General features: G+C 47.8%; 1 protein-coding gene across 2 annotated transcripts in view; it reads left to right on the forward strand.

Annotated features, from left to right (window-relative positions):
• Positions 1-13,508, forward strand: part of LOC115106032 (AF4/FMR2 family member 1-like) — an 83,151-nt gene that overhangs the window by 46,148 nt on the left and 23,495 nt on the right. For both annotated transcript variants that reach the window (XM_029628628.2, XM_029628629.2), the window contains exons 7-9: positions 881-935; positions 10,218-10,371; positions 11,980-12,951. In XM_029628628.2, the coding sequence (XP_029484488.1) occupies positions 881-935; positions 10,218-10,371; positions 11,980-12,951 (1,181 nt within the window). The remainder of the gene's footprint in view (positions 1-880; positions 936-10,217; positions 10,372-11,979; positions 12,952-13,508) is intronic.

Here is a 13,508-nt window from a genome sequence, read left to right on the forward strand (position 1 = left end):
ATATTACAACATGAAGTTAAACACTAGCTCAGCAATGTACTTCTCAAAGTAGAACAAGGCTTTTATTAGCTCATTGGCAGTTGATGGGGGGTCGCTCTTGTGCAGCCCTGTTTCCGTGGTTGTGCTGTAAATGCCAGCTGGGTGCCCTCTCTTGCTTTATCTACATTTGTTTCTCTGTGTGTGTGTCTTGCTCTCTCTCCTTCCTTCCCTTTCACTCCTCTCTCTTTCTCCATCCACCACCTTCCCTTTCACTCCTCTCTCTTTCTCAATCCACCACAATGACACCTTCCCTTTCACTCCTCTCTCTTTCTCAATCCACCACAACGACACCTTCCCTTTTGGTGTCAGATTGTATTATGGTGTCAGATTGTATTATGGTGTCCGATTGTATTATCCTCATGACAGAGGAGACTTTTTAAAAACCCTCCCATGGCCTCTTAACATCAAAACTACTGGAGAATGGTCACTTCCTCCACTCCTGTCGCTCGCTCTCTTATGCCCGCTCGCCCTCTTTCGCTCGCTCGCCCTCTTTCGCTCGCACACTCTCTCTTTCGCTCGCTCGAACTCTTGCTCGCTCACACTCGATCTTTCGCTCGCTCGCCCGTCACAAACACTTAAACCTCTGGTCCCCCGCAGTTAGAAAGTTGTTGATCACAACCATGTTGTTCATCTCCCCGTCTATTGAACTGGATGGCCAAGAAATAATAAACCGCTAGCTTCTCTCAAATGAGCTCTGACCCTTGATTGACCTCGTATGCCTGGATCTCCTCCACTGAGTTCACTGATTTGGTGACCGGCCGTGATGCTGTTTATTGCTGCGTCCTTTATTCTGTCTGTGTTTTTAGTAATGATGTTTTGGTGTTCCCTCTTCTCTTCCCAGAACACTATGGATCACCTCCACTAGCCCCGCCCTCCATCTGTCAACAGAGCTCATGGTGAGTATACCCTTCTCACCCTGTGTCAAGTCCCCAATGAGGGGCTACGCTGTGCCCCAGGCCTTGGCCTTCCGTTCGGGTTGAAAACGTTGCGGTGACCCTATGTAGCGTGTATAGATAACCCCCCCTCTGCTCTCAGATTAGAGGTTTCACCAGCAGATTTTTTAAATGTATTTATTTAGTTGAATTTTACCCCTTTTTCGTGGTATCCATTTTTTTTTTTTAGTAGCTACTATCTGGTCTCATCGCTACAACTCCTGTAACGGGCTCGGGAGAGACGAAGGCTGAAAGTCATGCGTCCTCCGATACACAACCAAACCGCACTGCTTCTTAACACAGCGCACATCCAACCCGGAAGCCAGCCGCACCAATGTGTCGGAGGAAACACCGTGCACCTGGCAATCTTGGTTAGCTTGCACTGCGCCCGGCCCGCCACAGGAGTCGCTGGTGCGCGATGAGACAAGGATATCCCTACCGGCCAAGCCCTCCCTAACCCGGACGACGCTAGGCCAATTGTGCGTCGCCCCACGGACCTCCCGGTCGCGGCCGGTTACGACAGAGCCTGGGCGCGAACCCAGGGTCTCTGGTGGCACAGCTGGCGCTGCAGTACAGCGCCCTTAACCACTGCGCCACCCGGGAGGCCCTTCACCAGCAGATTTTACCACCCTGCTCACAGATTAGAGATTTCACCGGCAGGGACACATAGCAGGAGCCTCTGCCACATATTCTCTCTTTACAGACTGAGCCTGCAGAGGGCCAGTGCCCTCACACAGCCGTGTGTGTCAGTTTCTTATCTAAACACCTTTCTGTGTGTTGTAGTAGAACACAGCTGGGAGATTCCCACCTCGTCTCTTTAACATCTGTGAGGACATGGTCCAAAAAAAAAACAGCCGCGAAATTACATACCAAAACTATTGAGATGAGATGAAGTCCCCTTACAATATGACAGACAAAAACGCCATGTCATGCATGCACCTCACCTGTGTGTGATGGGGACCTCCGAAACAAAGTGTCCCCCAAGTGACCTCCCCCCCACACACACACACACACACCTGAGCACAGGAAGGAGTTGAGGGCTCGGGCTAGTGGGCCCCAAGCGTAAACGGCTTCTGTTGGTGTATGCACCCAGGGGACAGTCCTATTACAATAGACAGGTGGGCTGACAATCCTATTTCTAGCTACAGGTTGAGTGGATGATGAAAGAGCTCTACCGTGTCCCCTTTCACTCACCTACACCTTGTTTTTAATTCATTGTATTCTCTTTTTTTTCAACCCTTCATCAACACAATATTTAGTGACCCTAAACTTGTCCGCCCCGCTGATATAACCATGGTTGACCACTGGTTATGAGTCAACACGCACATCATTATCCTCCGCTCACTCTTATGGGGCCAAATATTTTGCTAGCTCATGGAATATGTCCATCTCTTGTCAAATTGCAGCTATGCCACCTAGCCTTGGCTATATGAATTTTTGTAGGTAGCCCTCAACACAGGGTTTATAGCGACGTTGCAGGGGAAAATCAACATCTTAACTAGGGCTGTTCTGGTGACCGTATTACCGCCTCATCGGGAGTCATGACCGCAGTAAAATACAGGTTGGGTGGATGGTGAACGAGCTCTACAGTATCCCCCTTTTCACTCACCTACACCTGAAAACCGGAAGGTTCCCAAATCTCCACAGAGGAACTCTGGAGCTCTGTCAGAGTGACAGGCATGCCTGCAGGATTTCTTCTTGCCTGCTTTTAGATATGTTCCAACATCTTGGTAGGCTAATTGTTAGTCAACGTTGTCTATAATTAGATACATACAGCTTCTCTTCTGTCATTATATGTTGCCCTAGAAGACTAAATCAACCCTTGCTCACCAGAATGTCATAAATCGATAGAATGAATGCTTCAATTTAGTTTGACAACTGTGTAAAGTTTTTCCTTGTCATCTCTGCTTCTTTCGTGGAGCAAAGACGTTTAGGGACCGGGGAGAAAATGCAATAACAAAAAAATATTTTCCGTCTAAACTTTTGACCAGTGGTAAGGAAATAGAAATCTGTGAAAAACGACTCAACATGTTTCTGATAATATTTCAGTTTGGCCTGGATGAATAGTATAAATTTAAAATATCAGCTTTTATGACGTTGGTGAAGAAAGTACCTCTACAGATGATATCGAACTGCACATTCACACTCTCTCAAAATTCTGAAAGAAAGAAATCATATTTCTCCACTCTTGTTCCCGAGTGAAAATGTTGCCTTTTAATTTGGTGTGTCAAGATAATGCAAGGAATGCTTAATTCTGCAGGAGTTAAGATTAAGGCAATGTGAGAGGTACAAGACGTACAGTCCAGTGTCCAGATTTTAGTTTACATTTCACCCATCTGAACAGAATCCCTGCAAGTTCCTTTAGCACTATTAGAAGTACCCGTCTTGTGACTGTCGAATATGTATAGCGCCTCACAATCATCGCGCATAACATCACTGCTATCATCCTTTTTTTTACCACGTCGCCAAATCTTTAGCAAACATTTGATTTATTTTCAACTCTCTTTTTACTGAATTAAATTCCGACATTGTAGGCAGGCTATTTGTAGGCAGGCTATTTGTAGGCAGGCTATTTGTAGGCAGGCTATTTGTAGGCAGGCTATTTGTAGGCAGGCTATTTGTAGGCAGGCTAGGCAGGCTCTTTGTAGGCAGGCTCTTTGTAGGCAGGCTATTTGTAGGCAGGCTATTTGGCGTGAGTGCAGTTATGCCTTAGGCTTTAGTCAATGATGCCAGATAGCCTAAATATAGCCTGTAGATGTACATTTCACAAGAATGATACATTTATGGTTTTTAAGGAATTGTATTCTCTTTATTCAACCTGCCCGCCCACCCTTCATCCACACAATATTTAGTGACCCTAAACTCGTCCGCCCCGCTGATATAACCGTGGTTGACCACTGGTTATGAGTCAACACGCACATCATTATCCTCCGCTCACTCTTAGGGGGCCAAATATTTTGCTAGCTCATGGAATGTGTCCATCTCTTGTCAAATTGCAGCTATGCCACCTAGCCTTGGCTATATGAATTTGTGTAGGTAGCCCTCAACACAGGGTTTATAACGACGTTGCAGGGGAAAATCAACATCTTAACTAGGGCTGTTCTGGTGACTGTATTACCGCCACACCGGGAGTCATGACCGCAGTAAAATTCCACGTGACCGTTGGGTCTCCAGTAATCTCCTTTTAGCCATTCTGGACATGCGTTTGTAGTACCCAACTCGCTAACAACCTTCAGGTGTACTAATGGCCTGGAACTCAGGGATCTATTGTCCCTCTAACCACTCTGACATCAATGCAAATTAAATCTAAAGTCACATCAAACACTTATCATCAAAACAGTATCGTGCTTTTTAAACTTACCTCACTGTGATTTGATCAATTTAAAGATGGAAGTTCAACAGCAGGTTGAAACTGAGTGTAAAACATGGTCATTGTGGATGTTGATTCAAAGCCTAACATAAAGAAACAGACGGCGCTTTCTAAAGGAGGTGATTAATTCCAAAACACCCATATGAATATTAGTTAATGCATATGCATAGGCCTATATATTTACATTTACATTTAAGTCATTTAGCAGACGCTCTTATCCAGAGCGACTTACAAATTGGTGCGTTCACCTTATGACATCCAGTGGAACAGCCACTTTACAATAGTGCATCTAAATATTTTAAGGGGGGTGAGAAGGATTACTTTATCCTATCCTAGGTATTCCTTAAAGAGGTGGGGTTTCGGGTGTCTCCGGAAGGTGGTGATTGACTCCGCTGTCCTGGCGTCGTGAGGGAGTTTGTTCCACCATTGGGGGGCCAGAGCAGCGAACAGTTTTGACTGGGCTGAGCGGGAACTGTACTTCCTCAGTGGTAGGGAGGCGAGCAGGCCAGAGGTGGATGAACGCAGTGCCCTTGTTTGGGTGTAGGGCCTGATCAGAGCCTGGAGGTACTGAGGTGCCGTTCCCCTCACAGCTCCGTAGGCAAGAACCATGGTCTTGTAGCGGATGCGAGCTTCAACTGGAAGCCAGTGGAGAGAGCGGAGGAGCGGGGGTGACGTGAGAGAACTTGGGAAGGTTGAACACCAGACGGGCTGCGGCGTTCTGGATGAGTTGTAGGGGTTTAATGGCACAGGCAGGGAGCCCAGCCAACAGCGAGTTGCAGTAATCCAGACGGGAGATGACAAGTGCCTGGATTAGGACCTGCGCCGCTTCCTGTGTGAGGCAGGGTCGTACTCTGCGGATGTTGTAGAGCATGAACCTACAGGAACGGGCCACCGCCTGGATGTTAGTTGAGAGCGACAGGGTGTTGTCCAGGATCACGCCAAGGTTCTTAGCGCTCTGGGAGGAGGACACAATGGAGTTGTCAACCGTGATGGCGAGATCATGGAACGGGCAGTCCTTCCCGGGAGGAAGAGCAGCTCCGTCTTGCCGAGGTTCAGCTTGAGGTGGTGATCCGTCATCCACACTGATATGTCTGCCAGACATGCAGAGATGCGATTCGCCACCTGGTCATCAGAAGGGGGAAAGGAGAAGATTAATTGTGTGTCGTCTGCATAGCAATGATAGGAGAGACCATGTGAGGTTATGACAGAGCCAAGTGACTTGGTGTATAGCGAGAATAGGAGAGGGCCTAGAACAGAGCCCTGGGGACGCCAGTGGTGAGAGCGCGTGGTGAGGAGACAGATTCTCGCCACGCCACCTGGTAGGAGCGACCTGTCAGGTAGGACGCAATCCAAGCGTGGGCCGCGCCGGAGATGCCCAACTCGGAGAGGGTGGAGAGGAGGATCTGATGGTTCACAGTATCGAAGGCAGCCGATAGGTCTAGAAGGATGAGAGCAGAGGAGAGAGAGTTAGCTTTAGCAGTGCGGAGCGCCTCCGTGATACAGAGAAGAGCAGTCTCAGTTGAATGACTAGTCTTGAAACCTGACTGATTTGGATCAAGAAGGTCATTCTGAGAGAGATAGCGGGAGAGCTGGCCAAGGACGGCACGTTCAAGAGTTTTGGAGAGAAAAGAAAGAAGGGATACTGGTCTGTAGTTGTTGACATCGGAGGGATCGAGTGTAGGTTTTTTCAGAAGTGGTGCAACTCTCGCTCTCTTGAAGACGGAAGGGACGTAGCCAGCGGTCAGGGATGAGTTGATGAGCGAGGTGAGGTAAGGGAGAAGGTCTCTGGAAATGGTCTGGAGAAGAGAGGAGGGGATAGGGTCAAGCGGGCAGGTTGTTGGGCGGCCGGCCGTCACAAGACGCGAGATTTCATCTGGGAGAGAGGGGAGAAAGGGGTCAGAGCACAGGGTAGGGCAGTGTGAGCAGAACCAGCGGTGTCGTTTGACTTAGCAAACGAGGATCGGATGTCGTCGACCTTCTTTTCAAAATGGTTGACTAAGTCATCTGCAGAGAGAGGAGGAGGGGGGGAGGAGGATTCAGGAGGGAGGAGAAGGTGGCAAAGAGCTTCCTAGGGTTAGAGGCAGATGCTTGGAATTTAGAGTGGTAGAAAGTGGCTTTAGCAGCAGAGACAGAAGAGGAAAATGTAGAGAGGAGGGAGTGAAAGGATGCCAGGTCTGCAGGGAGGCGAGTTTTCCTCCATTTCCGCTCGGCTGCCCGGAGCCCTGTTCTGTGCGCTCGCAATGAGTCGTCGAGCCACGGAGCGGGAGGGGAGGACCGAGGCGGCCTGGAGGATAGGGGACATAGAGAGTCAAAGGATGCAGAAAGGGAGGAGAGAAGGGTTGAGGAGGCAGAATCAGGAGATAGGTTGGAGAAGGTTTGAGCAGAGGGAAGAGATGATAGGATGGAAGAGGGAGAGAGTAGCGGGGGAGAGAGAGCGAAGGTTGGGACGGCGCGATACCATCCAGTAGGGGCAGTGTGGGAAGTATTGGATGAGAGCGAGAGGGAAAAGGATACAAGGTAGTGGTCGGAGACTTGGAGGGGAGTTGCAATGAGGTTAGTGGAAGAACAGCATCTAGTAAAGATGAGGTCGAGCGTATTGCCTGCCTTGTGAGAAGGGGGAAGGTGAGAGGGTGAGGTCAAAGAGGAGAGGAGTGGAAAGAAGGAGGCAGAGAGGAATGAGTCAAAGGTAGACGTGGGGAGGTTAAAGTCGCCCAGAACTGTGAGAGGTGAGCCGTCCTCAGGAAAGGAGCTTATCAAGGCATCAAGCTCATTGATGAACTCTCCGAGGGAACCTGGAGGGCGATAAATGATAAGGATGTTAAGCTTGAAAGGGCTGGTAACTGTGACAGCATGGAATTCAAAGGAGGCGATAGACAGATGGGTAAGGGGAGAAAGAGAATGACCACTTGGGAGAGATGAGGATCCCGGTGCCACCACCCGCTGACCAGAAGCTCTCGGGGTGTGCGAGAACACGTGGGCGGACGAAGAGAGAGCAGTAGGAGTAGCAGTGTTATCTGTGGTGATCCATGTTTCCGTCAGTGCCAAGAAGTCGAGGGACTGGAGGGAGGCATAGGCTGAGATGAACTCTGCCTTGTTGGCCGCAGATCGGCAGTTCCAGAGGCTACCGGAGACCTGGAACTCCACGTGGGTCGTGCGAGCTGGGACCACCAGATTAGGGTGGCCGCGGCCACGCGGTGTGGAGCGTTTGTATGGTCTGTGCAGAGAGGAGAGAACAGGGATAGACAGACACATAGTTGACAGGCTACAGAAGAGGCTACGCTAATGCAAAGGAGATTGGAATGACAAGTGGACTACACGTCTCGAATGTTCAGAAAGTTAAGCTTACGTAGCAAGAATCTTATTGACTAAAATGATTAAAATGATACAGTACTGCTGAAGTAGGCTAGCTGGCAGTGGCTGCGTTGTTGACTTTGTAGGCTAGCTGGCAGTGGCTGCGTTGTTGACACTACACTAATCAAGTCGTTCCGTTGAGTGTGATAGTTTCTACAGTGCTGCTATTCGGGGGCTAGCTGGCTAGCTAGCAGTGTTGATTACGTTGCGTTAAAAGAACGACAATAGCTGTCTAGCTAACCTAGAAAATCGCTCTAGACTACACAATTGTCTTTGATACAAAGACGGCTATGTAGCTAGCTATGTAGCTAGCTACGATCAAACAAATCAAACCGTTGTACTGTAATGAAATGAAATGAAAATGTGATACTACCTGTGGAGCGAAGCGGAATGCGACCGGGTTGTTGAGTGAGGAAGTTCTATTCGGTAGACGTTGGCTAGCTGTTGGCTAGCTAGCAGTGTCTCCTACGTTAAGGACGACAAATAGCTGGCTAGCTAACCTCGGTAAATTAAGATAATCACTCTAAGACTACACACTCTAAACTACACAATTATCTTGGATACGAAGACAGCAAAGACAACTATGTAGCTAGCTAACACTACACTAATCAATTCGTTCAGTTGAGTGTAATAGTTTTTACAGTGCTGCTATTCGGTAGACGGTGGACGTTTGCTAGCTGGCTTGCTGCTGGGCAGATAGCAGTGTAGACTACGTTAGGACGACGAAAATACGATAATTACGCAATTATCTTTGATACAAAGACGGCTATGTAGCTAGCTAAGAAGAAATTGCTAAGATTAGACAAATCAAACCGTTGTACTATAATGAAATGTAATGAAAAGTTATACTACCTGCGGACCGAAGTGCGGATGCGACCGCTCGCTCCAAGCCAAAAGAACTCTGAACTCTATATATGAGCCCAATCATAGCCTACTGCATATTACGGGTGGCAGAAAAACGTTTACAAATATGCTTTTTTTAAAACCTTTTTTATTTGACCAGGTGAGTTGACTGAGGACACATTCTCATTTACAGCAACGACCTGGGGAATAGTTACAGGGGAGAGGAGGGGGATGAATGAGCCAATTTGGAAGCTGGGGATGATTAGGTGACCATGATGGTACGAGGGCCAGATTGGGAATTTATCCAGGACACCAGGGTTAACACCCCTACTCTTATAAGTACCATGGGATCTTTAATAATCACAGAGAGTCGGGACGGACACCCTTTTTAACGTCCCATCTGAAAGACGACACCCTACACTGTGTGATTTTTAACATGGTCTTTTGGTATGTAATTGGTCTAGCTAGTATTGGTCTAGACTGTATTATTATGTGTAGCATAAGGTAACCATCCACTATACATCACATTTATGCTCGCTCAACATAGCCACTTCATATGAGCACTCGGTCCGCAATGGACTGGCCTACAGCCTGTGGCATGGTGCACAGCCACTTATACAAGGGTGGGTCTAATCCTGAATGTGGCATGGTGCACAGCCACTTATACAAGGGTGGGTCTAATCCTGAATGTGGCATGGTGCACAGCCACTTATACAAGGGTGGGTCTAATCCTGAATGTGGCATGGTGCACAGCCACTTATACAAGGGTGGGTCTAATCCTGAATGTGGCATGGTGCACAGCCACTTATACAAGGGTGGGTCTAATCCTGAATGTGGCATGGTGCACAGCCACTTATACAAGGGTGGGTCTAATCCTGAATGTGGCATGGTGCACAGCCACTTATACAAGGGTGGGTCTAATCCTGAATGTGGCATGGTGCACAGCCACTTATACAAGGGTGGGTCTAATCCTGAATGTGGCATGGTGCACAGCCAGCCACTTATACAAGTGGGTCTAATCCTGAATGTGGCATGGTGTCTAATCCTGAATGTGGCATGGTGCACAGCCACTTATACAAGGCTGGGTCTAATCCTGAATGTGGCATGGTGCACAGCCACTTATACAAGGCTGGGTCTAATCCTGAATGTGGCATGGTGCACAGCCACTTATACAAGGGTGGGTCTAATCCTGAATGTGGCATGGTGCACAGCCACTTATACAAGGGTGGGTCTAATCCTGAATGCTGATTGGTTTAAACCGCATTCCAGCCAGTGTCTATTCCACAAATGACCACTGGCTAAATGTATGATGTTAAAATGCCTATTTACTCAGATGGAACAGACTGCAAACCACTTTTTGTGATGGTGAATATTAAATGGATTTTATTAGACATTAATATGAATATTAAATGAGTTTTATTAGACCATAACCGGCTGACAAAATGTCATCACCGATTCACCCCTAATCTTAACTCGATACATTGCTTTTTTTTTATATATAAAACAGTATTGCTTTTCTTTGTCATGCTGTGTCAGGATATGAAACTTTTTCATTCTCTGTCCTATCTTAACCTGCTTATCTGATTTGAATCTGGGTCTGTCACTGTGTTCTCTGGTTGCGAGTGACTCTACTCGGTCTCAGTATGGTTGTAACCCTGTTCTGTCTCTTTCTGGTCCCCCAGTACGGTTACAGCAGCACATTCCAGTGGGGTGGAGTCAGCCAGCTCCAGTGACTCTGAGAGCAGCTCAGGGTCAGAGTCAGGCAGTGAGAGCGGTGAGAGTGGGACAGAGGCCCCCCCACAGCCCCTCAGGAGTAGTAGCCCACCTGTGACAAAGGTACAATCACACAGCACACTGATTAGTCATGCACTCAGAACACTTAAGTAACGTGCTTTGATCATATATACACTGTGGGGTCAAATTTCCTGGACACAAATTAAAGTCCTGGACTAAAATAAACTTGCTCAATGGACAATCTCAGAACTAGATTTAGGCCTCTAATCTGCGCCTGGTCCGATATGGTTCTTTACAGTGATGTTATATTGTCTGTCTTGTCTAACTCTCAGGCAACTTGCTTTGTCTTTTAATTGATACAGTGCCAGTCAAACGTTTGGACACACCCATTCATTCCAGGGTTTTTCTTTATTTTTATTATTTTCTACATTGTAGAATAATAGTGAAGACATCAAAACTATGAAATAACACATATGGAATCATGTACTAACCTAAGAAAAGTGTTAAACAAATCTAAATATATTTGAGATTCTTCCAAAGTAGCCACCCTTTGCCTTCATGACCGCTTTGCACACTCTTGGCATTCTCTCAACCAGCTTCATGAAGTAGTCACCTGGAATGCATTTCAATCAACAGGTGTGCCTTGTTAAAAATTAATTATTGGAATTTTTTCCTCGATGCGTTTGAGCCAATCAGTTGTGTTGTAACAAGGTAGGGGTGGTATATAGAAGAGAGCCCAATTTGGAAAAAAGACCAAGTCTGTATTATGGCAAGAACAGCTCAAATAAGCAAAGAGAAACGACAGTCAATATAGAACATTTGAAGAACTTTGACAGTTTCTTCCAGTAGAAATCTGTCGTTTTGGTCTGATGAGACCAAAGGACAGATTCCCACGTTCTATTGCTCGTGATTCTTGGCCCCAGCAAGTCTCTTCTTATTATTGGTGTCCTTAAGTAGTGGTTTCTTTGCAGCAATTCGACCATGAAGGCCTGATTCATACAATCTCCTCTGAACAGTTGATGTTGAGATATGTCTGTTACTTGAACTCTGTGAAGCATTTATTTGGGCTGCAATTTCTGAGGCTGGTAACTCCAATGAACTTATCCTCTGCTGCAGAGGTAACTCTGTCTTCCTTTCCTGTGGCGGTCCTCATGAGAGCCAGTTTCATCATGACTCTTGATGGTTTTTGCAACTGCACTTGAAGAAACTTTCAAAGTTCTTCAAATGTTCCATGTTGACTGACTTTCATGTCTTAAAGTAATGATGGACTGTCTTCAGTATACCAATCCTACCTTGTCACAACACAACTGATTGGCTCGAACGCATTAAGAAGGAAAGAAATTCCACAAATTAACTTTTAACAAGGCACACCTGTTAATTGAAATTATTTATTTAACACTTTTTTTGGTTACTACATGATTCCATATGTGTTATTTCATAGTTTTGATGTCTTCACTTTTATTCTACAATTGAGAAAATAGTAATAAAAAAAATAAAGAAATCTTTGAATGAGTAGGAGTCAACTTTTGACTGGTACTAAAATATATATATTTTATTTATTTATTTTTGTGTTAATGACTGGAGTAGCATGGTTTCCAGGTGATTCCATTCGTTCTGTTCCAGCCATTCTTATGAGCCGTCCTCCCCTCAGCAGCCACCCACTAATATATATTCGTGTTTCTTTTCATTGATCATATATTGTCTGTCCAGGCGGAGGGCCCCGTGGTGACTAACTGGCAGTTGAACAACTGGATCAGAGTGAGCCAGCAGAACCCCAGCACAGAGAGCCAGAGTGACACTCTACTGAGCCCTCTACCCAAACAGCAGCAGAGCCATGAGGAGGAGGCCATTCCTCCCAGGGACTACAAATCCCACACACCCCCACGTCGCTCAGAGTTCAGTGACGGCGAAGCCAAACCTCAACGCAGTGAAGAAGCTGCCCACAACCAGCATGTCCAACACAAGTCCCCGGCCGCCTCGCACGTTGGGAACAGCAGCAACAGCAGCAGCCAGAGAAAGACCGTGGGGAACAAACACCCCTCCAGACCAGCCAAGGCTCCCCGACCTGAAGACCCTCAGGCTGGGTTACAGGTGGAGAGTGTGGAGGTGGTCCCCCGTGACAAAGACACCTCGTTCACAGACAAGCCAAAGGTCAAAACGAAAACCGGCCACAGCAATAGCAAGAGCAGCGGAGCCAAAACAAACAGCAGGAAGCCTGCCAAGCGTGGCACCGCTGAGAAGAAGACCGAACAACCAGAGTCACAGGGTGGCCCCAAGGTCACTCTGGTGCTGGACTGTAAGCGGGAGAAGTCTCCTAGTCCCAGTCCTGCCCAGGAGGTAGACCAGCCAACCCCAGCTGTGGTGAAGACCATCAGTGTCAGGACGGAGACCCTCCCGGCCCCTCAGAAGGGCCAAAAGAAGCCCCGGCGCCACTCTCTAGACCCAGCACACAAGGCCAAGCGGGAGTCCTCAGCCAAAGCTTCCAGGGTCTGCCAAGGTCCTCCACGGGCCCTGCTGGTAAAGATAGAATTGAGCCTGCTGTCCAGGGTTCCCTCCCAGGGCTCCAGGCCTTCTTCAGGGGGACAGGAGCCAGCCATCAGGAAGGGACCCAACACGGCCCCCGAGAGGGGGGACACCAACCCCGCTGCCCCCATCCCTACCAAAGTCTGCAAGAAGAGACCGGTAGGTTGGCTTTTTATGATGAAATGGTATTCGTGGTGTTGCTGATTAGTAGTGGTTGTTGTTTTTGCTTGATGAGCTGGTTTGGGTTCTGCAGTCCTTTGTAGTAGTAGTAGTAACCTTCTCCCACTCCTAGCCAAGTGTATCAACAGTCCTATCGTACTCGAAAACACAAGGGGGTTGTGCTTGCTATCATCCCGGCAGACACAGTGTCTCATACTTCCTGTACACCTTCCTGTTACGTAACGATTACGGCAACTGCACCGCCCGCAACCGCAGGTCTCTCCAGAGGGTGGTGCGGTCAGCCCAACTCATCACCGGGGGCACACTGCCTGCCCTCCAGGACACCTACACCCCCCCCATCGTGGGCCTCCGCTACACCTGAGCCAAACCCTGTTCACCCTGCTACCATCTAGAAGGCGGAGACCGTGCAGGTGCATCAAAGCTGGGACCGAGAGACTGAGAAACAGCTTCTATCTCCAGGCCATCAGACTGTTAAACAGTCTCCATTAGCAGGCCTCCGCCCTGAACTTCAGTCACTGTTACTAGCCAGCTATCAC

The sequence above is a fragment of the Oncorhynchus nerka genome, linkage group LG22, assembly GCF_034236695.1.
Source record: "Oncorhynchus nerka isolate Pitt River linkage group LG22, Oner_Uvic_2.0, whole genome shotgun sequence".
NCBI lineage: Eukaryota > Metazoa > Chordata > Actinopteri > Salmoniformes > Salmonidae > Oncorhynchus > Oncorhynchus nerka.